At 43.2% G+C, this 26,792-nt stretch overlaps 2 protein-coding genes across 8 annotated transcripts in view; both read left to right on the plus strand.

The window, feature by feature from the left end:
• Window positions 1-14,475, plus strand: part of wdr44 (WD repeat domain 44) — a 52,617-nt gene extending 38,142 nt beyond the window's left edge. For all 3 annotated transcript variants that reach the window (XM_062963915.1, XM_003226709.4, XM_062963916.1), the window contains 6 exons: window positions 1,655-1,846; window positions 5,446-5,547; window positions 7,239-7,354; window positions 9,269-9,396; window positions 11,866-11,997; window positions 13,425-14,475. In XM_062963915.1, the coding sequence (XP_062819985.1) occupies window positions 1,655-1,846; window positions 5,446-5,547; window positions 7,239-7,354; window positions 9,269-9,396; window positions 11,866-11,997; window positions 13,425-13,522 (768 nt within the window). In that variant the 3' untranslated portion in view covers window positions 13,523-14,475. The remainder of the gene's footprint in view (window positions 1-1,654; window positions 1,847-5,445; window positions 5,548-7,238; window positions 7,355-9,268; window positions 9,397-11,865; window positions 11,998-13,424) is intronic.
• A 3,855-nt stretch (window positions 14,476-18,330) lies between these two features.
• dock11 (dedicator of cytokinesis 11) overlaps window positions 18,331-26,792 on the plus strand; it is a 132,599-nt gene continuing 124,137 nt past the window's right edge. For 2 of the 5 annotated variants that reach the window (XM_062963910.1, XM_062963914.1), the window contains exon 1: window positions 18,331-18,532. In XM_062963910.1, the coding sequence (XP_062819980.1) occupies window positions 18,428-18,532 (105 nt within the window). In that variant the 5' untranslated portion in view covers window positions 18,331-18,427. The remainder of the gene's footprint in view (window positions 18,533-26,792) is intronic. The other 3 variants (XM_062963911.1, XM_062963912.1, XM_062963913.1) reach the window with 2 other exon arrangements.

Raw genomic sequence — 26,792 nt, forward strand, 5'->3', positions numbered from 1 at the left:
AAAAAAGGGCTGAAAAACTAGGCTTATACTCGAGTATATACAGTATATTTTATTGGCTTTAATTATGTATTTTTAATTTAATACGCCTATGTTTAATTTTATTTTAGTGTTAGTAGGATTTAATTTGTCCATTGTACAGATTACGCTATGTAACATTATTTTTGTTCATCTATACACATAATAAAAGTGAAAATATGTATGTATATTTGTGACTGGGGTGTCCACTTACACAGATAAGTTCCCACTTCTACAAGTAGCTATAGCCCCCACTACTCAGGAGACACCAATGGCCCTCTTCCAATGACATTCCAGGTTATAGCGAGCGCCGTAAACTCCAAGAGCCCTGCCCATGTCCTCCACAAATATCATCCTGCCCACCACCCAAGTGAAGGCTTTCAGACGGGGACCATTTCATCTTAGATTTTCTGTTTTTCCTCCACCACAGACATCCCAGTGTTTCTGACTCTCTCCATTGGTATGGAATTTGCATGACCCCGCCCACTGCCTCTCCCTTAACCCCATCCCACCCTTTCCTATGGCACACAACAAACAGAGGAACTGATCAGCAACTGAACATACTAGAGAGGTTTGGGGAGAATTCACTATGATTTATAGGAGTTGTAGGAACAGGGATGTATAGTTCATCTAAACTCAACCAACAATGGACCTGGAACTTGGCACACAGAACCCTCATGACCAACAAAAAATACTGGAGGTCTTTGAAGGGATTCATAGGAGTTGTAGTTCACCTACATCCAAAATGTACTATGAACCCAAACAATGATGGATCTGGACCAAACTTTACATGCATACCCAATATGCCCAAATTTGAATACTGGTGGGTTTTGAGGGGAATTGGCCTGGACATTTGGGAGTAGTAGGTACTGGGATGTATAGTTTACCTGGAATCAGTGAGCACCCTGAACTCCACCAAAGATGGAATGGGCCCAAACTTGGCACACAAAGCTGCCATGATCAGCAAAATATACTGGTGGTCTCTGGGAAAAATTCACCTTGATTTAATGGAGTTGTGGTTCATCTACATCCAGAGAGCACTGTGAAGCCAAACAGCAATTATCTGGACCAAACTTGGCACACATGCCTGATATGCTGAAATTTGATTGCTGGAGGGGTTTGTTGGGAACTGACCTTCCTTTCTGGGAGTTGTAGTTCACCCAAAACCAGGGAAACTAACCTCCACCGATGATGGACCTGGACCAGGCTTGGCACACAGAACCCTCAACCTACTGGAGAGGTTTGAGCGGACTGACTTACCACAGTGGAAGTTGTAGTTTACCCTACAGCCAGAGAGCACACTGAACCCCACCCATGATGCATCCAGAGCAGAGTTCCTCAACATAACAAACTAAGTACTGATGGAGTTTCTTGGGGTTAACCTGGCGTGATGTGAGTTGTAGTCCACCCATAACCTTATGCATTTTATACAATTAAAATTGTCTTTTTCAAATAACCTGGGCAATGCTACCCAAGCTAGTGAGTTATAAATACCATTTCCTAGAACATTTGCAACCCAGGAACAAAAATCATGTTACATAGTGTAATTTGAAATCACATAAATCTGTAGAAGACTTCAAAGGGTTGCTGTCAATTCCCTTATTTTGTTGTGTTTATTTTATGGTGGGTTTTCTTTTAGGATGACAGGTATTTTCTCAGCGGCTCGCTGGACGGTAAGCTCCGGCTCTGGAACATTCCGGACAAAAAGGTGGCGCTCTGGAACGAGGTGGACGGCCAGACCAAGCTGATCACAGCCGCCAACTTTTGCCAGAATGGAAAATACGCAGTGATTGGGACTTACGACGGCCGGTGCATCTTCTATGACACGGAGGTGAGTCTTCGCTTCATTGGGTTGACTTCAGCCATTTCATTTAAGGAAATACACCTCATCCAATGAACCTTCCCCAATCCCCACTTTCTTGGCTCTTGGAGTTTCTGTGCTTTTTTCAAAATCCTTTCTCCAATAGTTTGGAGCTGGGGTCCCTAAACTAAGGCCCGGGGGCCGGATGCAGCCCATTGAAGCCATTTATCCGGCCCCCACGGCACAAGGGCAGAAGGGAGTTGGGCTAAATGACCAAGAGGTTCTCTTCTTCTCTTAAAACCCTTATTATTATTATTATTATTATTATTATTATTATTATTATTATTATTATTATTATTAGAAACACAACAAGATGAGTCCACAGCAGACACTGTGCTGGCTGTTATATTGGATCATATGTTGGACACTTCCCAAGTGTCTAGGACTGTGTGATGTATCGGCAAATAATGCGTGCAGATCCCAGTAAGGTGGCCTTCTGCAGCTGGCAGGTGGTAATTTTGTTAGCACTGATTGTGTTTAAGTGCAGGCCAAGGTCTTTAGGCACTGCACCCAGTGTGCTGATCACCACTGGGACCACCTTGACTGGCTTGTGCCAGAGTCTTTGTAATTCGATCTTTAAATCCTCATATCGTGTCAGCTTTTCCAGTTGTTTCTTCTCAATCCTTTTGTCACCTGGAATTGCAACATCGACAATCCATACTTTGTTTTTTATCACAATTGTGAGGTCAGGAGTATTGTGTTCCAATACCCTGTATTATTATTATTATTATTATTATTATTATTATTATTATTATTATTATTATTATTATCAACAACATTGAGGCTGGGTGGACATCTGTCAGGGATGCTTTGCTTGTGCTTTTGGTGCAGAGAGGCAGAAGAGGGTTGGACTCAATGGCCCAAAGGGTCTCTGCCAACCCTCTTTTTTATTTTTGTTGTTGTTGTTGTTGTTGTTGTTGTTGTTGTTGTTGCTGTTGTTGTTGTTATTATTATTATTATTATTATTATTGCTCAGTGGCCAAATATAGTCTGGCCCTCCAACGGTCCAAAGGATTGTGAACTGGCCCCCTGTTTAAAAAGTTTGGGGACCCCTGGTTTGGAGTGATTTTCCGACAGAATAACACTATGTAACACAGTGTTGGTTCCTGGATTATAAATGTCATTTCCTAATTGGTTCTATGATAAAACATGGGAAAAATTTATTAAACTTCAAAAACTTTGTTTTTGCGGGAGGGACATCCTACAGCACATTTTTTTCAATGAATATCTCATTATTGAGTCTCAACCAATTCAACCTAGTTTCTGGCAGCCACAAATACCACCAAGTTTCTGGAGTAGAACAACCACTTTCAAAGTAAGGATTGCACAATTAAACAGGAAATAACATTTTCAAACCTGTCGCACCTCAGGTTAGCTTCACCTTGCTAGAGACACCAGGCTGCACACAGAACGTAGTCTGTTGTAGTTTATTAGAAAGTAAGGAAAAGATAGATCATAAAAGAAAAAAGTTCGGTTCCAGTAAATAGTTACAAAAACAAGGCTGAAAGAAACAAATCCATGGAAACATTAGGAATGAAACAAAGTCCTTAAAACGAAGCCAAAGCCTCAGAAACGTGGATACATCCAGACTCCAAAGTAACACAGGAAAGCAGACTTGGTTCTTGATTCAAGCAAGGAAATTTCTTTGACGAATTTCTCTCTCTCAACAGACTGTTTTAATAGCATAACATAAAGGCGTTTCTTTGCCCTTTGAAATCCCTTTTACTTGCTATTCGGAGACTTCTACGCAATCCCCGAAATTCCAGACTACTAGCCCGATCTAAAGACATGACATGGCCTCATTGCTTTCGCTTTCAAGGCCACAGGACTTGTTAGCGTTATCAAACAGAGGCTGGGAGCTGCTCTCCCTTTCTGCTTCTTGCACCTGAAAACCATCGTCATTAACAACCACATTCTTTCCCGTGGGAAAGCCTCCCTGCTCCTCATCTCCCACAGCAGGAACACTCTGCACCTGAATCCCATAATTCCCATCAGAGTCATCTTGAAACTCATCCTGAACCTGAATCCCATCATCCCACCATACACAAATATGGGTTTTCACTTTTATTATGGATAGAGATATAGATAGATATAGATAACAGAAAGGCTTTCAGTAGACATGTTGTGTTCCCATATGTTTTGTTATTACAGTTGATGTCTGGATACGTGTCTCTTATAAAACTGAATGACTGTGTCATGAAATGATGTATGCCTAATAAATGTGGTCGCTAACATGAAATGTTTCAAACGCTCTTCCCTAAATCTTGCCTATGTTTATTTTGGTGGAAATTTGGCTTAAATGGCTCCTATTACCCCTCAATATTACTTCTGTTTATCCTAGATGTACCGGTGTGGCCCATTGGGTATCAATATTATCCTCTATGCCAGTGGTTTTTAACCTGTGGGTCCTCAGATGTTTTGGCCTTCAACTCCCAGAAATCCTAACAGCTGGTAATCTAATTGGGATTTCTGGGAATTGTAAGCCAAAATACCTGGGGACCCATAGGTTGAAAACCACTGCTCTGTGCTCCATATTATTGTGCAGCCATGACATTGAAGACGCATCCATCTTTAGTTGAATTAAGGAGAAAGTTCCAATTAAACTAGACCAGAGCTTTCCAAACATGTCACGGTAGTGACATATGCATCATTTCGTAACACAGTAATTCAGTTTTCCTCTCAAACAAGGGCTGTGGCGCAGGCTGTTGAGCAACCAGCTGCAGCCAGCTGCAATGAATCCCTCTGAACAGGAGGTCATGAGTTCGAGGCCAGCTCGGAGCCCCGTGTTTGTCTTGTCTTTGTTCTATGTTAAGGCATTGAATTTTTGCCTTATATGTGTAATGTGATCCTCCCTGAGTCCCCTTCGGGGTGAGAAAGAAGGGCAGAATATAAATACTGTAAATAAATAAATACATACATACATACATAAATGGCAATAATGAAATGTATTGTTACGATTACAACTCAACATATCTCAGGAAAAGTTTTTTATGTTTTTTGAAAATGTATGATTTATTGATTATTTCACATAGACTCAGAGGTTTCTTCTTATGTTCACATGACACACCGACACACCAATGTGTCACGACACGCAGTTTGGAAAGCTCTGTAATGACTCATCTCCAACATCTACAACTACAGTAGAGTCTCACTTATCCAACACTCGCTTATCCAACGTTCTGGATTATCCAACGCATTTTTGGAGTCAATGTTTTCAATATATCGTGATATTTTGGTGCGAAATTCGTAAATACAGTAATTATTACATAGCATTACTGCATATTGAACTACTTTTTCTGCCAGATTTGTTGTATAACATGATGTTTTGGTGCTTAATTTGTAAAATCATAACCTAATTTGATGATTAATAGGCTTCTCCTTAATCTCTCCTTATTATCCAACATATTCGCTCATCCAACGTTCTGCTGGCCCGTTTATGTTGGATAAGTGAGACTCTACTGTACCTCTATCCCTTGAAAACTCCTCAGCATCCCATCCCAAGCTCCAATGGCCAGGTGAACCATTGTGCACCAATGCAATGACTTCTTCTGTTTACCTGCCTTTTTTAGCATTTGAAGTACCACACGCAGATCCACGTCCGGTCGACCAGAGGACGGAACCGGGTCGGGAGGAAGATCACAGGCATCGAGCCCTTGCCGGGGGAGAACAAGGTAGGCCTCCATGTTGGTGCTATCCAATATGTAGCTTTGATAGAAGTGTTCAAGTGAATATAGATTTGATGCCAACAGGAGTATTATGCAACAACAAGATTAACATGAAAGAACAAGAATTGTTTACAAGCATGATTTTAGCATCTCAGGCAGTGATAGCATGAGGTTGGAAAGAGGGAGGAGGAGAATAAACTACGGAAAAATGGAATAATTACCTTTACGATCGGGTTCAATCTGACATTATAGCATGTTTAACGGGTTGATACGCAGGAGGGTAAAATAACAGAAAATAAAGATAAATTGGGTTGCTGTGAGTTTTTCGGGCTGTATGACCATGTTCCAGGAGCATTCTCTCCTAACATTTCGCCCACATCTATATCAGGCATCCTCAGAGACTTTGAGGTCTGTTGGAAACTAGGCAAGTGGGGTTTATATAAAAAGATAAAGGTTTTCCCCTGACGTTAAGTCCAGTCGTGACTGACTCTGTGGGTTGGCGCTCATCTCCATTTCTAAGCTAAAGAGCCGACGTTGTCCATAGACACCTCCAAGGTCATGTGGCCGGCATGACTGCATGGCGCGCCGCTATCTTCCCGCCGGAGCGGTACCTATTGATCTACTCACATTGGCATGTTTTCGAACTGCTAGGGTGGCAGGAGTTGGGGCTAACAGCGGGCGCTCATTTCGCTTCTAGGATTTGAACCTGGGACCTTTTGTTCCGCAAGTTCAGCAGCTCAGCACTTTAACACACTGTGCCACCAGGGGTTTATATATCTGTGGGATAATGTTCAGGATGGGAGAAAGAACTCTTGTCTGTTTAAAGCAAACGTGAATGTTGCAGTTGGCCAGCTTGATTAGTATTGAATAGCCTTGCAGCTTCAAAGCCTGGCTGCTTCCTGCCTGGGGGAATCCTTTGTTGAGAAGTGTTAGCTGGCCCTGATTGTTTCCTGTCTGGAAAGGAGGAAACCATGAAAATGAACAAAATCTGCCTACCAGTATTAAAAACTCTAAAATCTGGACAGTAAATTAAGAAAAACACCCAGAAAACAGGGCAATTCCAGACAGGAAACAATCAGGGCCAGCTAACAAAGGATTCCCTCAGGCAGGAAGCAGCCAGATTTTGAAGCTGCAAGGCTATTCAATGCTAATCAAGCTGGCCAATTGCAGCATTCACACTTTTTTGGGAGGTGTCAGCTAGCCCTGATTGTTTCCTGTCTGGAATTCCTCTGTTTTCAGAGTGTTGATCTTTATTTACTGTCCTGATTTTATTTTATTTTTTAAATACTGGTAGCCAGATTTTGTTCATTTTCATGGTTTCCTCCTTTCTGTTGAAATTGTCCACATGCTTATGAATTTCAATGGCTTCTCTGTGTCGTCTGGCATGCTGGTTGTTAGAATGATCCAGAATTTCTGTGTTTTCAAATAATATGCTGTATCCATGTTGGTTCATCAAGGGCTCTGCAGACTAACTCAACCAGAGAAGTCAGCCATAGCAGAGCACTTGATGAACCAACCTGGATACAGTATATTATTTCAGGATATTTTCCATATTCATCCCAACTTCTAACACAGACAGCAGACTGGATGACTCACATGCAGCTCTGGAAACTGCCCAGAGATGGAAAGGCAGGTGTGTTGTGTCTTTCATCTTGCGTTCTGGGCTGATGGGAATGGGTTTGACTCCTCTTTTCCAGATCCTGGTGACCTCAAACGACTCCCGGATCCGGCTCTACGACTTGCGGGACCTGTCTCTGTCCATGAAGTACAAGGGCTACGTCAACAGCAGCAGCCAGATCAAAGCCAGCTTCAGGTAAAGGACGAAAGCGGGGCCTCTGCCAGAAAAAGAGGTCAGCGTTTAAACTACTAAGCTTTCCAAACATTAGTGTGTCACCTGCAGCCCACAGGTGTGGTTGCCTGGTAGAAAGACGCAGTCAACCTACAACTCCAAAATGTCCAGGCCAATTTCCCTCAAAACCCACCAGTATTCAAATTTGGGCGTATCGGGTATGCGTGCCAAGTTCGGTCCAGATCCATCATTATTTGGGTTCATAGTGCACACTGGATATAGGTGAACTACAATTCCTATAAATCACTCCAAAGACCTCCAGTACTTTTGCTTGGTCTTGGGGGTTCTGTGTGCCAAGTTAGTTCCAGGTCCATCACTGGTGGAGTTCAAAGTGCTCTTAGATTGCAGGTAAACTATACATCCCAGTATCTACAACTTTATAAATCACTAGCTCTGCCCGGCCACGCATTGCTGTGGCGAAGTCTAGTGGTATGGGAAATGAAGTATTGAGTAATCGGTGGTAGTTAAGGTAAAGGGTAAAGGTTTTACCTTACATTAAGTCCATTATTAATGGGTTATATAGCTGTGTGGAAGGGCCTTGAGTCTACACTGCCATATAATCCAGTTAAAAAATGATAATCTGTATTTTATAGGCAGTGTGGAAGAGGCCTAAGTGAGGCCTAACTCTGCCTGTCCCCTGGGCTGAGTGGGTTGCTAGGGGACCAAGTGGGTGGAGCTTAACCTTCTCACTGGCAGAAATTGGATAAAAACAATTATTCCTCTCCCTCTAATTACGACTTTATTTTTCTTTTCTTTTTGTTGTATGAACGTAGAGGCATGGACGAGGGGTTGTGCTGCCAAGTTTAGTGTTTCTGGAATGTGTAGTTTTGTTGTTTTGTCCTAGGCCGAAATTTCATTACCCTTTTATATATATATAGATAGTGAATTCTCCCCAAACCTCTCCAGTATATTGTTGATTTTTGCTCTGTGTGCTGTGTGCCATAGATAAGAATAGGAAAGGGTTATGGGAGAAGAATGGGCAGGGTCATGCAAATTCCACACCAATGGAGATAGTAATAAATACTGGGATGTCTGTGGTGGAGGAAAAACAGAAAATCTAGAATGAAATTGTTCCCGACTAAAAGCCTTCACTTGGGTGGTGGGCAGGATGGTGTTTGTGGAGGACGTTGGGAGGGCTCTTAGACGTGTTCATGGCGCTCACTGTAACATGTAATGTCATTGGAAGGAGGGATATTGATGTCTCCTGAGTAGTGGGAACTATAGCTGTTTGTGGAAGTGGCAGCTTGTCTGTGTAAGTAGACACCCCAGCCACACACACACATACATAATTTAACTTTTATTATGTGTTTATGTGGATAAAAGTAAAGGTTTCCCCTAACATTAAGTCCAGTTGTGACTGACTCTGGGGGTTGGTGCTCATTTCCATTTCTAGGCCGAAGAGCCGGCGTTGTCCATAGACATCTCCAAGGTCATGTGGCCGGCATGACTGCATGGAGCGCCGTTACTTTCCCGCCGGAGCAGTACCTATTGATCTACTCACATTGGCATGTTTTCGAACTGACAGGTTGGCAGGAGCTGGGGCTAACAGCGGGCACTCATTCCGCTCCCGGGATTTGAACCTAGGACCTTTTGGTCCACAAGTTCAGCAGCTCAGTGCTTTAACACGCTGTACCACCAGTGGCCCCAGTGTGGATATATGTATATATTATATTGTTTTATATATGCATTGCATGACACTCTTCTAAGGGGTTTGCAAGGAAAACTGAATGACTGTTTTGTGGTAGGAGGAATGTCTCAAAAGCATGTCCTTGACATGAAAAGTTTGGAAAGCTCTGTTCTAAGCCATAAGAAGAGGCAAGGACAACGAGCGGAAACCTGTGGATGATGGGTTCTTGTCTTCCTTCTCTCTTCCTCCAGCCATGACTTCACTTACATTGTCAGCGGCTCCGAGGACAAATACGTTTACATCTGGAGCACTTACCACGACCTGAGCAAATTCACCTCCGTCCGGAGGGACCGCAATGACTTCTGGGAAGGGGTCAAAGGTAAAGAGCATCCTATCCCCCCAAAAAAACTCAATAGTGAGGTTTCCAACAGACTTCACAACCTCTGAGGATGCCTGCCATAGATGTTGGCGAAACGTCAGGATAGAATGCTTCTGGAACGTGGCCATACAGCCCAGAAAACTCATAGCAACCCAGTGATTCTGGCCATGAAAGCCTTTGACAACATACTGTAATATGTATCATTACTGCTACAATTTCCTCATGCATTGTGACTTATACAGTACGGTACAGTATTAGATATAACATAGCATTTTAATGCTTTATATAGGATTTTAATGGTGTATTTTATATTGTACTAGCTTGGGGACCCGGCGGTGCCCGGGTTATTAATAGAGGGCATTGAGCTGTTTTGGATATTATGAATGGGCCCATTGCTGCAGAGTGGGTCATGGGTGCTCTGTGTCCCAAGTTTGGTCTTGATCAGTCATTTGTAGCAGTTGTAGTGGTCTCAGGAATTTAGTGAAGGTACTGCAAGTCCCATTATCCTTGGTATGTCCTCCCCCAAACTGCACCAGGAAGTAAAGTAGGTCATGCGGGTTATGTGTGCTAACTTTGATCCTGATTCGTCATCAGTTATAGTAGCAATCTGTCGGAGACAAAATGTGTGAAAGTACTGCAAATCCCATATTCCTTGGTCCATCCTCGAAATGGCTCCAGGCCGTAACATGGGTCATGGGGGGGTATATGTGTGAAGTTTGGTTTTGATCCATCAGTAGTTATATTAACAGTGATCTGTCGGAGACAATGTGTTTGAAAGTACTGCAAATCCCATAATCCTTGGTCCATTCTCCCCCAAAGTGCTGCATCCTGTAAAGCATGTCATTTGGGATATGTGTGCCAAGTGTGGTCCAATTCTGTAATTTGTGTCAATTGCACTGGTCTCAGGAAGTGAGTGAAGGTACTGCAAGTCTCATCATCCTAGGTATGTCCTCCCCCAATCTGCACCAGGTTGTAAAGGGGGTCATTGGGGTTCTATGTGCCAAGTTTGGTCCAGTTCCGTCACTGGTGGACGTTGCAGTCGTCTGTGAGAGTAGAAGCGATTGAAAGTACTGCAAATCCCATCATCCGTGGTCCATCATCCCCCAAACGGCACCAGGACGAAAAGTGTGTCAAGTCTGGGCCAGGTCCGTCATTCCTGGCGATCACAGTGGCCTGTGAAAGTGGGAGCCAATCAGAAAGCTGCCACATACATGCATACACCGCTGTCCGCCACATACAAACACTGACCTTTATTATATGTATAGATATAGATTTAATAATCTGGTTTTCATGTATTTATTTGTTTGCCTCATATGTGAAACACCTATGGTCTTAGTATCAAATAAAACAAACAGATATAATACTGTAATACTATATCTATCACTATTATAGACACACATACATACACATATTTACTATTAACACCAGAAACATTGGAATACCGCCGATTTCTGGGCCTGAATATATTGCACAAGATTTCTCTAGCCTAAAATGATACATTTTAATATTTTGGGTTTATGGTTCCCGTCCCCTTGATCAGGTCATGTAAGTGCTATTTATTGCTATAATTGTATTATTTTACTTTGCTTAATAATGTGTTATTATGTTGCTATGTAATGTTTGTGTTGTTTTTATGATTGGAAACCGCCCTGAGTCCCATCCGGGAGATAGGGTGGTATATAAATAAAGTTTTTTTATTATTATTATTATTATTATTATTATTATTATTATTATTATTATTATTATTATTATGACACAGCAAACAAGATAGATATGCTGGATTTCATATCACAAAATCACAAGTCGAACACTTCCCAAGTGTCTAGGGTTAGGGTTATTATTATTATTATTATTATTATTATAAACATCAATCTATAAAGACCTGGCTATGCAAGCAAGCGTTTAAAGAATAAGTTTTCGTTGCTTTAACGCGGTCTGGAGTAAGGTTTTTGTACAAGGTCTGGCGGATGAATGGCACAAGCATTTTGCACTGTTTTAATTTTGTTTATTGTATATTATGATACTATTTAAATGTTTTAACTGTTTTAATGTTATTTTACTGTATATTGGTGAATTGGCATTAATTGCCATTTTTGTAAGCCGCCCTGAGTCCCCTCGGGTGAGAAGGGCGGGGTAGAAATGATCGAAATAAATAAATAAATAAAGGGACATTTTGAGAAAACTAACCAAACGCAAATACAGTGTCCTACCAAAAAAGTGAAACCTAAAAGCATTAGCTTTTGAGATGGTAGCACTGGACTATAGTTCCCATGCTATGAAGAGGCTGATGGGACTTATTTGCCAAAGTGCCGGCTTGAAACTCTGTATTGAATGCTTCCCATCAGAAGGGTATTATCTCCCCACCCCACCCCCCGGTTGCTTTCACCTGGCTGTTTGAAAGAATAGTTCCGTCTCGTTCTTTGTTTCCAAATGAGACTTTTCCCCTGATGGATTTTTCCCTTTTCCCAGCCCACAACGCCGTGGTCACGTCGGCCATTTTTGCTCCGAATCCCAGCTTGATGGTGTCCTCGGAAACGTCAGAGAAGCCGGAGCCTGACGCCAAAAGCGAAGATTCGGAGTCCGGAGACCCCATCCCTTCCGGTAGGTGCTTCCACAACCAAGGCTTCCTTCCTTTCGAGGCACCAAATAGGGCTTCGGCTTTGCCCTACAATCCCCAGTGTTAGGAGTTAGAAAACGTTAAGACATGAGTTAGTTTGTGTACAGAAGGCTGTGTTAGAAGTCAGAAGTCAGTTGAGGCTTGAGTCTGTTAGAGTGCAGAAGCCAGTGTTAGGAGTTAGAAGACGTTAAGACATGAGTTAGTTTGCGTACAGAAGCCTGTGTTAGAAGTCAGAAGTCAGTTGAGGCTTGAGTCTGTTAGAGTGCAGAAGCCAGTGTTAGGAGTTAGAAGACTTTAAGACATGAGTTAGTTTGCGTACAGAAGCCTGTGTTAGAAGTCAGAAGTCAGTTGAGGCTTGAGTCTGTTTGACTGCAGATGCCAGTGTTAGGAGTTAGAAGACGTTAAGACATGAGTTAGTTTGCGTACAGAAGCCTGTGTTAGAAGTCAGAAGTCAGTTGAGGCTTGAGTCTGTTAGAGTGCAGAAGCCAGTGTTAGGAGTTAGAAGACGTTAAGACATGAGTTAGTTTGCGTACAGAAGCCTGTGTTAGAAGTCAGAAGTCAGTTGAGGCTTGAGTCTGTTAGAGTGCAGAAGCCAGTGTTAGGAGTTAGAAGACTTTAAGACATGAGTTAGTTTGCGTACAGAAGCCTGTGTTAGAAGTCAGAAGTCAGTTGAGGCTTGAGTCTGTTTGACTGCAGATGCCAGTGTTAGGAGTTAGAAGACGTTAAGACATGAGTTAGTTTGCGTACAGAAGCCTGTGTTAGAAGTCAGAAGTCAGTTGAGGCTTGAGTCTGTTAGAGTGCAGAAGCCAGTGTTAGGAGTTAGAAGACTTTAAGACATGAGTTAGTTTGCATACAGAAGCCTGTGTTAGAAGTCAGAAGTCAGTTGAGGCTTGAGTCTGTTAGAGTGCAGAAGCCAGTGTTAGGAGTTAGAAGACTTTAAGACATGAGTTAGTTTGCGTACAGAAGCCTGTGTTAGAAGTCAGAAGTCAGTTGAGGCTTGAGTCTGTTTGACTGCAGATGCCAGTGTTAGAAGTCAGTTGAGGCTTGAGTTTCCTTGGAAGCAGACTGCTATAAAAGAGAGCTGTACAGAGCAATATAATTTGAAGACACCATTAAAGATTATAAGTTAAAGATACAAACGGAAACATTTTAAAAGTTTAACCTGACAAGAAATGTACCTGTATACCTTCAGCCCTCCGGCTGTTAGGAATTGTGGGAGTTGGTCCAAAATAGACGGAGGGCCCAAATTTGCCCATGCCTGCTGTAGATGGAAATAGGAAATACCTACAGGCAGTCCCCAAGTTTGAAACAAGAACAGTATTTGTATAGTTATTTCCCATTGCCATTTTGGGCGGGACCGCAGAGGAAAACGCGAGGCTCTCTCTTACTGTCTGAAGTCTGCTTTTTTCAGGAGCGCTGAAGACGGACCACACCGAAGTGCTGCTCTCGGCGGACTTCACCGGCGCCATCAAAGTCTTCATCAACAAGAAGAAGGCAGCCTCGTCGTAAAGCCATGTCTTGATGCCAGCCCAACTGCACATCTTGCCTCTGACTGATACAGCATTTGAGAAGCTTATTCCGAATCCTTCCGTGTTGAGAGGCCCACTGGAAGCAGCACCGGCGCCATTCGCTCCCTCGGTTTCCTTGAACGCCATCCTTTTGCTGAATCTAAAAGTTGCCATGTGCTGGATTCTTTATTGAAGCGGCAATGAACTACTCTGTGCCTTGGGGAAAGGCACCAACTTGCACCAAAATTAGGAGCCTAAATTCATTAATCATGGTGCCGAAGGGGAGAAGAGGTTGGCAAGGGGACATCATGTATTACTTTTTTATTTTCGTGCCATTCGAAGCGAGCCAGTTGCCCAAACTTTTCAATATCCGACAGAACGGAGTTACTTTAGTTTGGAAAATGGGTCGAGTTTGGGCTTGGTTTGCAACCGTATTTCTTTCCTGTTTTGGTGCGATTCCTCCCCTCGAATGGGTTTCGCTGCAATCACGTCGCCAAACGTATCCTAACGTGGGATGATTCTTATTTCTCGTTGTCTTCTAATTATTGTGGACTCTATAAATTCCTTTCTTAATATATATAATGAGCTGGGTTTGTTTCTCCTGCCCCTTTTCTTTTGCACACTGGAGCACAATGTTTCTACGAAAGAGATCCTTCTCATTCCGGAGCACCGAGTTTATGCTCACCTTAAAGGAGATATTAGCAAAGATTCTTACGATGTAAAATAAAAAAAACTGTTTACATATTTTTTTAAAAAGCATTGTAGTTTAAAATGTAGGTTTCGTTCTGTTCTCTCTCTGTTTTTGTTTAGAACTAATTTGAATTTCAAAGGTCTTTGTAAATATTCATAAAGTTTAACCAATGAAATGACATTTGGAAGGGAACCCAAAGCCCACCAAATGTTGTTGATGGTTGACTAAAAGATGTAGGATTAAAAATGGGTCGTTGGAAGAAATATTGCAATATTTGTCCTCCTAATTTGTTTCATGTTAATTTTTTTATCCTGCCTTTTTCCTGATATTAAGGACTCAAAACAGCTGATTTCTGAACTCAACATTTCATAGAAAGCCTTGTAAACATATGAAAATACATCCAGTTCATTCCCCCAAAAGCACTCTAGAACCTTACGCTACAAATCCTTGCATTATGTTAAACATAAATCTAGCCATAAGAAATAAGATACAAATGTTATATAGTACAGTAGAGTCTCACTTACCCAACACTTGTTTATCCAGCGTTCTGGATTATCTAACGCATTTTTGTAGTCAATGTTTTCAATATATCGTGATATTTTGGTGCTAAATTCGTAAATACAGTAATTATAACATAACCTTTCTGCGTATTGAACTGCTTTTTCTGTCAAATTTGTTGTAAAACAATTTGGTGCTTAATTTGTAAAATCATAACCCAATTTGATGTTTAATAGGCTTTTCCTTAATCTCTCATTATCCAACATATTCCCTTATCCAACATTCTGCCGGCCCGTTTACGTTGGATAAGCGAGACTCTACTGTATATATATTCTTTGTTAAATGTATTTTTCTCCTGCTCTTTATTTGAGAAATGCAAAAGAGCATACCATAAAATCAGCATTATTCATTTATTTATATTTTGCCATCTCTCAGCCATGAAATGATACAGAAGGTCAGGTCACTAAAACAAAACAAAAACATTCAAGATATTTAAAGTAGCAAAAGAATTAAAAGCAGAAAAGGCAATGCAGTGGTGCTGCCACTAGGTGGCACTGTTTCCCAACATTGTGGACTTTTCATATTTTTCTTGAAACACTTGTTTATTTCTGTAAACTATGCTTTCCTCCTAATATGGAAAATATAGAAGTATAAGGATCAATTATAAGGAGCCCTGGTGGCGAAGTGTGTTAAAGCACTGAGCTGCTGAACTTGCAGACTGAAAGGTCCCAGGTTCAAATTCCGGGAGCAGAGTGAGTGCCCGCTGTTAGCTCCAGCTTCTGCCAACCTAGCAGTTCGGAAACATGCAAATGTGAGTAGATCAATAGGTACCACTCTGGTGGGAAGGTGATGGCGCTCCATGCATTAATGCCGGCCACATGACCTTGGAGGTGTCTACGGACAACGCCGGCTCTTCGGCTTAAAAATTGAGATGAGCACCACCCCCCAGAGTCAGACATGACTGGACTTGAAATCAGGGGAAACCTTTACCTTTTAAGAATCAATTGGGGGGTGGGGGAGTCCCAAACACTGTGTAGTCTATTTCCCGCACTAGACCTGGTCCTTTCCTGTGTGAATTGCAATTCCCATCATCCCCACCCAAAATGCTTGCCAGAATTGATGGCAGTTGATGTCCAAAGCATCATGCAGAGGAAATGCAGCTGCGAGAGGCTGATACAAAAATAATATTCTGCTGAAATCATCAAAGTTAATGATTTTTCTGAAAGAGGAATAAAGTGTTGAAAAGCAATGTTCCAAAAATAATATCAAAACACAGCTAAAAGGGTGTGGCTCTCAGATCTGCTTTCTCATACTTCCGTTGGAAAGAGAAGTCGAATGGGGAAGTGAAGCCACAAGCCTTACAGAAAAATTGGCAGAGGGATGCTAGGAGCGATCATTCCCTTCAAAAGTAACTTCCACAGTATAGAAAAGTTACTTTGGAGGGGACATCGCTCACTGAAATCCCTCCTAACATCTGGTGCCTCTTAAGCTTGGTTTTGAAGACCAGTTTTGCAGGGAGATTAAAACACCATAGGAAAAAGGAGTAAAAGGGGCGGGAAAGGGAGGGTGTCCTTCCCCCTAATTGGGGTCCCAGCAAAGGGAAGGGGTGCTGGTTCAAACCCAGAAAGAAAGGGTGACAGCTGAAAGGGGTTCAAAGCAAATGGGGTGCATTGGAGCTTCCCCAAACCGTGCGCTCTCATGACCGCCTTGGAAAGAAGAAACACTAAAACAGGCATTGAAAGAGGGGCGCCCCACCCCTCCAAATGAGGTCAAAGCAAGGAGAAAGGGTCGCCTTTCAGATCCAGAAAGAAAGGGGGTGGCAATTGAAAGGGACGGAAAAGAACCCCCAAAAAACGGGTTCGCTGGAGCCTCTCCAAACCGTGCGCTTTGGAGAGTAAGAAAGGCGCCAGAGGAGGAGGAAAAGAGGAGGAGAAATGGGGCGGAAAGGGGAGTGTCCCTCCACACAAACCGGGGGGCGAAGGAAGATAAAAGGGTCCCCTTTTAGACCCAGAAATAAGAGGGGTGGCAGCTGAAAGGGTCTCAAAGAAATCGGGGTTCATTGGAACTCCAAACCGTGCGCCTTGGAGAGAAAAAGGCGCTGGAGCAAGAAGAAAAGAAGGGGGGCCAAAGGGACGGAAAGGGAGGCTTCTCCCCCCCCAAATAAGGTCCAAACTATGAGAAGGGGTCCCCTTTCAGACCCAGAAAGAAAGGGATGACAGCTGAAAGGGACGCAACCCTCCCCCCCCCCCAAAATACCAAACGGGGGTTCATAGGAACCTCTCCAAATGATGCGATTTGGAAAGAAAGACAGACGTCAGAGGAGGAGGAAAAGAAGGGGTGCAAAAGGGGCAGGAAAGGGGGCACCTCCTCCCCCCAACTGGGGTCCGAGGAAGAGGAGGGGGTCCCCTTTCAGACCCAGAAAAACAAGGGGTGGCAGTTGAAAGGGGTTCCAAGAACACGGGGTTCATTGCAGCTCCACCAAATTGTGCGCTTTGGAGAGAAAAAGGCGCTGCCGGAGGGAGACGAAAAGAGGGGGTGCAAAAGGGGCGGGAAAGGGGGCAAGAAAGGGGTCACCTCCCCCCAACTGGGGCCCGAGGAAGAGGAGGGGGTCCTCTTTCAGACCCAGAAAAACAAGGGGTGGCAGTTGAAAGGGGTTCAAAGAAAACAGGGTTCATTGCATCTCCTCCAAACCGTGCGCTTTGGAGAGAAAAAGACAGGCGCCGGAGGGGGACGAAAAGAGGGGTGCAAAAGGGGGCAAGAAAGGGGTCACCGCCTCCTAACTAGGGCCCGAGGAAGAGGAAAGGGTCCCCTTTCAGACCCAGAAAAACAAGGGGTGTCAGTTGAAAGGGGTTCCAAGAAACCAGGGTTCATTGCAGCTCCTCCAAACCGTGCGCTTTGGAGAGAAAAAGACAGGCGCCGGAGGGGGACGAAAAGAGGGGTGCAAATGGGGCGGGAAAGGGGGCAAGAAAGGGGTCACCTCCCCCCAACTGGGGCCCGAGGAAGAGGAGGGGGTCCTCTTTCAGACCCAGAAAAACAAGGGGTGGCAGTTGAAAGGGGTTCAAAGAAAACAGGGTTCATTGCATCTCCTCCAAACCGTGCGCTTTGGAGAGAAAAAGACAGGCGCCGGAGGGGGACGAAAAGAGGGGTGCAAAAGGGGGCAAGAAAGGGGTCACCGCCTCCTAACTAGGGCCCGAGGAAGAGGAAAGGGTCCCCTTTCAGACCCAGAAAAACAAGGGGTGTCAGTTGAAAGGGGTTCCAAGAAACCAGGGTTCATTGCAGCTCCTCCAAACCGTGCGCTTTGGAGAGAAAAAGACAGGCGCCGGAGGGGGACGAAAAGAGGGGTGCAAATGGGGCGGGAAAGTGGGCAAGAAAGGGGTCACCTCCCCCCAACTGGGGCCCGAGGAAGAGGGGGGGTCCTCTTTCAGACCCATGGACAAATGCGGCGGTAGTTCAAGGGGAGCAGAGGAAGCGAGGGGCAAAAAGAGGGCTCTCCAAGTCTCCAAACGGTGCGCCTTCGCCTCTGCTCTGCCGGCCGTGCCTTCCTTTGTCTCTGCTGCCGCCCCCCTGGCTCCTCCCTTTCGCCTGCCGCCCCTGCGAGGAAGGGGGAGAGAGAGGGAGGGAGGGGAGGGAGGGAGAGGGAAGGCCAAGACCCAGGCGCCCCTCCGAAGGAGAAGGAAGGAGGGAGAGAAAAGCAGGAGGAGAGGAGGAGAAGGAGCCATGGCCGAAGTGCGCAAATTCACCAAGCGGCTGAGCAAACCGGGCACGGCGGCTGAGCTCCGGCAAAGCGTCTCCGAGGCGGTGCGAGGCGGATCCCCCGGGAGGGTAAGGCGTTCTTTGCGGGGAGATCAAAAGGAGGGCCGGACGGCGCTCTGCACACGCCCAGAGGACTCTCCGCCTTTGTTGTGCCCCTGCTTGAAGGGAGCCAGGGGCTCAGTGGCAAAGCGAGGAAGAGGGGGTTTCTAGAAAGTGGGGGGTGGGGTTGTTGTATGTTTTCCGGGCTGTCTGGCCATGTTCCAGAAGTATTCTCTCCTGACGTTTCGCCCACATCTATGGCAGGCATCCTCAGAGGTTGTGAGGTATGGAGAAACTAAGCAAAGAAGGTTTACATATATCTGTGGAAAGTCCAGGGTGAGAGAAGAACTCTTTGTCAGTTGGAGGCCAGTGTGAATGTTATAGTTAATCATCTGAATTAGCATTGAATAGCTTCATCTCCTAGCTTCTTCCTGCCAGGGGGCATCCTTGGTTCAGCGTCGTTAGCTGCCCCTGATTGATTCATGTCTGGAAATCCTCTGTTTTCACGGTGTTGCATCCCATCCTCTTTTCTCCCTGCTGGGCCTTTATGAGAAACATGACCTGTAAAAGGGTTGCTGTGAGTTTTCCAGGCTGCATGACCATGTTCCAGAAGCATTCTCTCCTGATGTTTTGCCCACATCTATGGCAGAGGTTTTGAGGGCTGTTGGAAACTAGTCAAGTGGGATTGATATACCTGTGGAATAATGTCCAGGGTGGGAGAAAGAACTCTTGTCAGTTTGAGACAGGTGTGAGTGTTTCAATTGGCCACCTTGATTAACATTGAATAGCCTTTCAGCTTCAAGATCTAGCTGCTTCCTGCCTGGGGGAATCCTTTGTTGAGATATGTTAGCTCGCCCTGGTTGATTCATGTATGGAATTCCTCTGTTTTCCGAATGGTGTTCTTTATTTACTGTCCTGATTTTTGAGTTTTTTAATACTGGTAGCCAGATTTTGTTCATTTTCATGGTTTCCTCCTTTCTGTTGAAGTTGTCCACATGCTTGTGGATTTCAGTGGCTTCTCTGTGTAGTCTGACATGATCGTTGTTAGAGTGGTCCAGCATTTCTGTGTTCTCAAATCATATGCTGTGTCCAGGTTGGTTCATCAAGTGCTCTGCTATGGCTGATTTCTCTGGTTGAGTGAGTCCGCCGTGCCTTTCATGTTCTTTGACTCGTATTTGTGCGCTGTGTTTGGTGGTCCCTATGTAGACTTGTCCACAGCTGCATGGTATCCGGTAGACTCCTGCAGAAGAGAGAGGATCCCTCTTGTCCTTCGCTGACCGTAGCATTTGTTGGATTTTCTTTGTGGGTCTGTAGATAGTCTGTAGGTTGTGCTTCTTCATCAGTTTGCCTATGCGGTCAGTGGTTCCCTTGATGTCTGGTAAGAACACCTTTCCTCTGGGTGGATCTTTGTCTTGACTCTCATGGCTTGTTCTTGGCCTTGCAGCTCTTCTGATGTCTGTGGTGGAGTCTCCATTGGCCTGTAGAGCCCAGTTTAGGTGGTTGAGTTCACCTTGGAGGAGGTGAGGTTCGCAGATCAGGGCTTTGATTGTGCTTCTTTTTTGACTTGGGTGATGGTTGGAGTTTTTATGACGGTATCTATCTCTGTGTGTAGGTTTTCTGTGAACTGTGTGGCCCAATTGTTGATTGGGTTTGCGGATGACCAGAACGTCTAGAAATGGCAGTTTTCCTTCCTTTTCTTTTCCATGGTGAATTGGATGTTTGGGTGGATGCTGTTCATAGAATCATAGAATAGTAGAGTTGGAAGAGACCTCGTGGGCCATCCAGTCCAACCTCCTGCCAAGAAGCAGGAAATCGCATTCAAAGCACCCCCGACAGATGGCCATCCAGCCTCTGCTTAAAAGCCTCCAAAGAAGGAGCCTCCACCACAGTCCGGGGAAGAGAGTTCCACTGCCGAACAGCCCTTCTCACAGTGAGGAAGTTCTTCCTGATGTTCAAGTGGAATCTCCTTTCCTGTAGTTTGAAGCCATTGTTCCGTGTCCTAGTCTCCAGGGCAGCAGAAAACAATCTTGCTCCCTCCTCCCTATGACTTCCCTTCACATATTTGTACATGGCTATCATGTCTCCTCTCAGCCTTCTCTTCTGCAGGCTAAACATGCCCAGCTCTTTAAACCGCTCCTCATAGGGCTTGTTCTCCAGACTTTTGATCGTTTTAGTTGCCCTCCTCTGGACGCTTTCCAGCTTGTCAACATCTCCCTTCAACTGCGGTGCCCAGAATTGGACACAGTGTGATTCCAGGTGTGGTCTGACCAAGGCAGAATAGAGGGGAGCAGGACTTCCCTGGATCTAGATCAGGGGTCCCCAAACTAAGGCCCGGGGGCCACATGCGGCCCATTGAAGCCATTTATCCGGCCCCCATGATGGCGGCTCCCTCCACCTTTCCCGCCTCCTCCCTCACCTGTTGCGCTCCTTCTAAAGCTTTGCTTGTTTATAATGGTATTTTAATCATTATTTAATTAATAATAAATTATTAAGGGGTGCTTTGCCAGTGCTTTTGGTGCACAAAGGCAAAATGAGGTTGGACTAAATGGCCCAAGGGGTCTCTTCCAAACCTCTTTATTATTATTATCATTATTATTATTATTATTATTATTGGCACAAAGACACAGTATAACAGCAATATGTGTGTGTGTGTGTGTGTGTGTGTTTGTGTGTGCTGGATTTTGTATCACAAAATCACAAGTTGAACACTTCCCCAGAGTTTAGGACTGTGTGATGTATGATGATGATGATGATTATTATTATTATTATTATTAACAACATTGAGGCTGGGTGGCCATCTGTCAGGGGTGCTTTGCTTGTGCTTATGGTGCACAAAGGTAGAAGGGGGTTGGACAAGATGTCCCAAGGTGTCTCTTCCAACCGTCTTTATTATTTTTTTATTAAGATTATGATTATGATTAACATTGAGGCTGTATTTCTTCCCGTTTTTTTTTTTACTTCAATATAAGAGATGTGCAGTGTGCATAGGAATTTGTTTATAGGGTTTTGTTTTTTTCAACTATAGTCCGGCCCTCCAACGGTCTGAGGGACCGTGAACTGGCCCCCTGTTTAAAAAGTTTGGGGACCCCTGATCTAGATGCTATTCCCCTATTGATGCAGGCCAGAATCCCATTGGCTTTCTTAGCAGCCGCATCACATTGTTGGCTCATGTTTAACTTGTTGTCCACGAGGACTCCAAGGTCTTTTTCGCACACACTGCTGTCAAGCCAGGCATTGTCCCCCATTGAGGTGTTGAGGTGGTCCAGGATCCTCTCCCACTTTTAGACTGGGGGGCGTGGCGAGAGAAATGGTCAGAAGACGCGTCAAAAAGGAGAACTCCTTCCAATCTCCTTCCTCTGTTGGAGAAGATCCCTCCCCAAAAGGTTCCCTAAGCGGCTGAGGGGGGAAAAGAAAGGGCCCGAGGCTGTTGGGAATGATGGGAGTTGAAGGCCAAAATTTGCCCATGGTTGGTTTCACTAGTCTCCTTTGATCGGTGCGTGTTTTCTCCTCTAATGGGTTTTGAAACATACCAGGCTGAGAGGACGAGGGATGCTGAACTGCTCACTCACTCACACCTCCTTCCGGAAAGGGCCCAGCCCTCTTGGCTGAAGCCTCCGCCTGCATTACTTTCCTCTGCTATATACTGTATCCCCACCCCCACCCCTTTCCCCCCCTTTTTTTGGCCAAAGTAGCAGAGCAGTGTTAGAGCTTCATAAATTTCCACCCACTGCTTTTGCCAGGTAGAGCTTTTCAAAAGCACGGGGCCAATAAAAGCTGGGTCCTACCCTGTTTCCCCTAAAATAAGACATCCCCGGAAAATAAGACCCAGTAGAGGTTTTGCTGAATTGCTAAATATAAGGCCTCCCCTGAAAGTAAGACCTAGCAAAGTTTTTGTTTGGAAGCATGCCCAATGGACAGAACACCAGAGCATGCAGGATCGGTAAATGTATGTACCATAGTATTGTACATGGAAATAATGGAAGTAACAAGAAATTCTTGATAGGATTCACAGTTTGTCTGGTTATGCTGGTTTGTGATAACAACTACTTTACAGTATATAATAAATGTTCATTTTTTTGTTCAACAATAAATGTGAATTCTTCTTCATGGAAAAATAAGACATCCCCTGAAAATAAGACCTAGAGCATCTTTGGGAGCAAAAAGTAATATAAGACACTGTCTTATTTTTGGGGAAACACGGTAATACGTCTCCATATCAGAACTGGAAAGTTATGAGCTTCTTCCTTCAAGCTACGGTTCTTATAGAGTCTTGATCTGCTTTGGGTTACAATGGCAGGTCACAACAGCACCAGTGACCTTTCTGTGTGACAGATCTGAGCCTTGTTCTGTTGTTGTTGTTATTGTTGTTGTCATTGTTAACTGCTGGCAAGTCAATAATCTCAGAATCACAAACCTTTTTTTCCCAAACCATTTTTAATTAAGAAGAACATCAAAGTGAGCCCCTGCCACTTTTTATTCCAACACTTTGCGCCTTATTGCTACACCATTCCACTAGAATAATAGTAATAATAATAATAACTTTATGTTTATACCCCGCCCCATCTCCCCAATGGAGACTCGGAGCGGCTTACATGGGGACCAAGCCCGAAAACATACAACAATAAAATGATAAAACAATTATTCCAACAGTAAAACATCAGTATCAATAAAACCATCATAGTCATCAACACATAGCATAAAATATTAAAAGCAGTTATAATGCATTGCACCTTGTTAGTCTTATTCCTCAACCTTAGTCTGAAGATTGAAGTACAGTAGAGTCTCACTTATCCAACATAAACGGGCCCTCAGAACGTTGGATAAGCAAATACGTTGGATTACAAGGAGAGATTAAGGAGAAGCCAATTAAACATTAAATTAGGTTATGATTTTACAAATTAAGCACCAAAACATCATGTTATACAACAAATTTGACTGAAAAAGTAGTTCAATATGCAGTAATGTAGTAATTACTGTATTTACGAATTTAGCACCAAAATATCATGATGTATTGAAAACATTGACTACAAAAATGCGTTGGATAATCCAGAACGTTATATAAGCTAATGTTGGATAAGTGAGACTCTACTGTACCAACTATACCGCTCCAGGGCATTGAACATGTTTTAATTGTTTTTAAATTGTTGTGGTTGTATGCTTTTTTGATGTATTTACTGCTGTGTTTGAATTTGTTTTTACGGTTGTATTTTTATATTGTTTGGGCATGGTCCCTTTGTAAGCCACCTTGAGGAGATGGGGCGGGATTTAAGAATAAAGTACCGTATATACTCGAGTATAAGCCGACCCGAATATAAGCCGAGGCACCTAATTTTACCACAAAACAACTGGGAAAACATTGACTCCAGTATAAGCCGAGGGTGGGAAATTTCAGAAATAAAAATAGATACCAATAAAATTACATTAATTGAGGCATCGGTAGGTTAAATGTTTTTGAATATTTACATAAAACTCTAATTTAAGATAAGACTCTCTGACTCTGATCCAATCATTATTCTCATCTTCTTCAATGTAAATGTGCTTATGTATCCTTCTAACACCCACTTTGGGAATCACTGGGTTAAACCCTTGTGCTGGCTGAACTGCTGGCCTGAAGGTTGGGTTGCTGACCAGAGAGTTGCTAGTTCAAATCCAGGAGATGGGGTGAGCTCCCATCTGGCAGCTCTAGCTTGCAGGAACATGAGAGAAGCCTCCCAGCAGGATGGTAACACATCCAGACGCTCCCTGGGCAATGTCTCTGTAGACGGCTGATTATCTCACACCAGAAGCGACTTGTAGTATGTTCTCAAGTTGTTTCCGACACAATAAAACAATATATATAATATAATATAACTAGCTGTGCCCGGCCACGCATTGCTGTGGCGTTGTCTGGTGGTGTTGGTGAGAAATTGTTGAGGTAGTCGTGGTATTGAATGTCTGTTGAATGGTTGTCTTTATGTTTAGTATGCACACTGAAGTGGATTATATGGCAGTGTGGAGTCAAGATAATCCAGTTCAAAGCAGATAATATAAGATTCTAAATGGGTTATATAGCTGTTTCGAAGGGCCTTGAGTCTGCACTGCCATATAATCCAGTTAAAATCTGATAATCTGTGGAAGAGGCCTAAGTGAGGCCTAACTGTGCCTGTCCCCTGGGCTGAGTAGGTTGCTAGGAGACCAAGTGGGTGGAGCTTAGCCTTCAAACTGGCAGCAATTGGACAAAAACTATTATTCCTCTCCCTGTAATTAGGACATTATTTTTCTTTTTTTTGTTTGTTGTTGTATCAACCTAGAGCCGTGAATGATGGGTTGTGTTGTCAAATTTCGAGGTTGGGGGGCCTGTAGTTTTGTTGTTTTGTCCGCTGCCCTGATGCCATCACTCTTTTATATATATAGACTAGCTGTGCCCGGCCATGCGTTGCTGTGGCGAAGTCTAGTGGTGTTATTGGTATAAAATTGTTGTGTAATTTTTATTTGACTTTATTTGCATTTTTTAATTAATTTTATTGTAAGTTATATTTTTATTTATTATATTTTATTATTTTCTTGTATTATTTTTAGTTATTTTCTGTTATTATAGTATTTTATTGTATTAATTTTTTTAGTGTTTTTTATTATTTTTTATTGGGTTGCTAGGAGACCAAGTTGGAGGAGCTTAGCCTTCTAACTGGCAGCAATTGGATAAAAGTAATTATTCCTCTCTCTCTAATTAGGACTTTATTTTTCTTTTCTTTTTGTTGTATCAACCTAGAGGCGTGGATGATGGGTTGTGTTGTCAAATTTCGAAGTTGGAGGGCCTGTAGTTTTGTTGTTTTGTGGATCGCCATGATGCCATCACCCTTTTATATATATAGATTAATATAATATTATTATATTGATATCTCTCTGTCCTCTCTTAAAGGAGACTCCCTTTGTGTCCTTAAGAATCCTGTTGAGGAGAAATGTCATTTCGGAAGTTTTTCAAAACTTTTGGCTGGAGTATTTTGAGATTAATAGCCTTATCCTCTCTAGGGCTTCAAGCCTTTGTTGTTGTTTTGAGGCCAAACTCCGAACGCTGGAAATCCAGATATGAGTTTAGATCACAAACTACAAAAGCAGAAAACCCTGGAAAGCTTCCTGTTATTGTTCACTCTGTTTATGTATCCTTTGGCCCGGTATATTTATATTTATATACAAGGTGGTTTAGATAAAACCCAAATAATGTAAAAGGCAGCTTGAGAGGTCAAATGTGCAGCGAAAGCAACCGTTTGGGAAGTTGTAGCAGAGCCATAATAATGGAAGATACTTTAAACAAAAAATAAATAGGATTCAGAAGGCAGTAGAGGTGTTTGTTGCAAGGAAAACAAACTGTGCCGCTTTCAGGGTGAATGGCTTTTCTTTGGCACAAATATCCATGCTTTCCAATATAGCCAGATCTATAGATAGAGAATCCCCATGACTTTTTGCCATAGAATTTTGGGATTTGTAGTTCACCCAAAAAAAAAAAAAAGGAAACGGATCTCTCTTACATATCAAAATATACACTCTAGTGTTGATTTTTTATTTTTATTTTTTGCCTTTGGGATCCTGGGATTTGTAGTTCCGCTAAACAGATTGCTGCTTTCTTGAATACCAAATTATCTGCTCTATAATGATGTCGCTTGCTGATACTTTTTGCCTTGGAATCCTGGGATTTGTAGTTTAGAGAAATGGATTGGTGCCCTCTAGAACACTGAAATACCTATACAGTAGAGTCTCACTTATCCAACATAAACGGGCTGGCAGAACGTTGGATAAGTGAATATGTTGGATAATAAGGAGAGATTAAGGAAAAGCCTATTAAACATCAAAATAGGTTATGATTTTACAAATTAAGCACCAAAACGTCATGTTAGACAACAAATTTGACAGAAAAAGTAGTTCAATGCACAGTAATGCTATGTTGTAATTACTGTATTTACAAATTTAGCACCAAAATATCACTATATATTGAAAACATTGACTACAAAAATGCGTTGGATAATCCAGAACGTTGGATAAGAAAGCGTTGGATAAGTGAGACTCTACTGTATCTATAATGCTATTGTCTGCGTTGACTTTTTGCCATGGCATCCTGGGATTTGTAGCTTTTCAGCTGAATGAATTGCCACGCTCTAGAAAATACCAAAATATCCGCTCTATCGTGTTGTCGCCTGCCATGAAGCCTGGGATTTGTAGTTCAACGAAGCACATAGATAGATGGAGCAATTTCGTTTCTCTGCTCTGATAATTGTAATCTATTTTTATATCTTTTTTCCCTTTCTCTCATTTTCTC

Source organism: Anolis carolinensis, unplaced genomic scaffold (genome assembly GCF_035594765.1).
Source record: "Anolis carolinensis isolate JA03-04 unplaced genomic scaffold, rAnoCar3.1.pri scaffold_12, whole genome shotgun sequence".
NCBI lineage: Eukaryota > Metazoa > Chordata > Lepidosauria > Squamata > Dactyloidae > Anolis > Anolis carolinensis.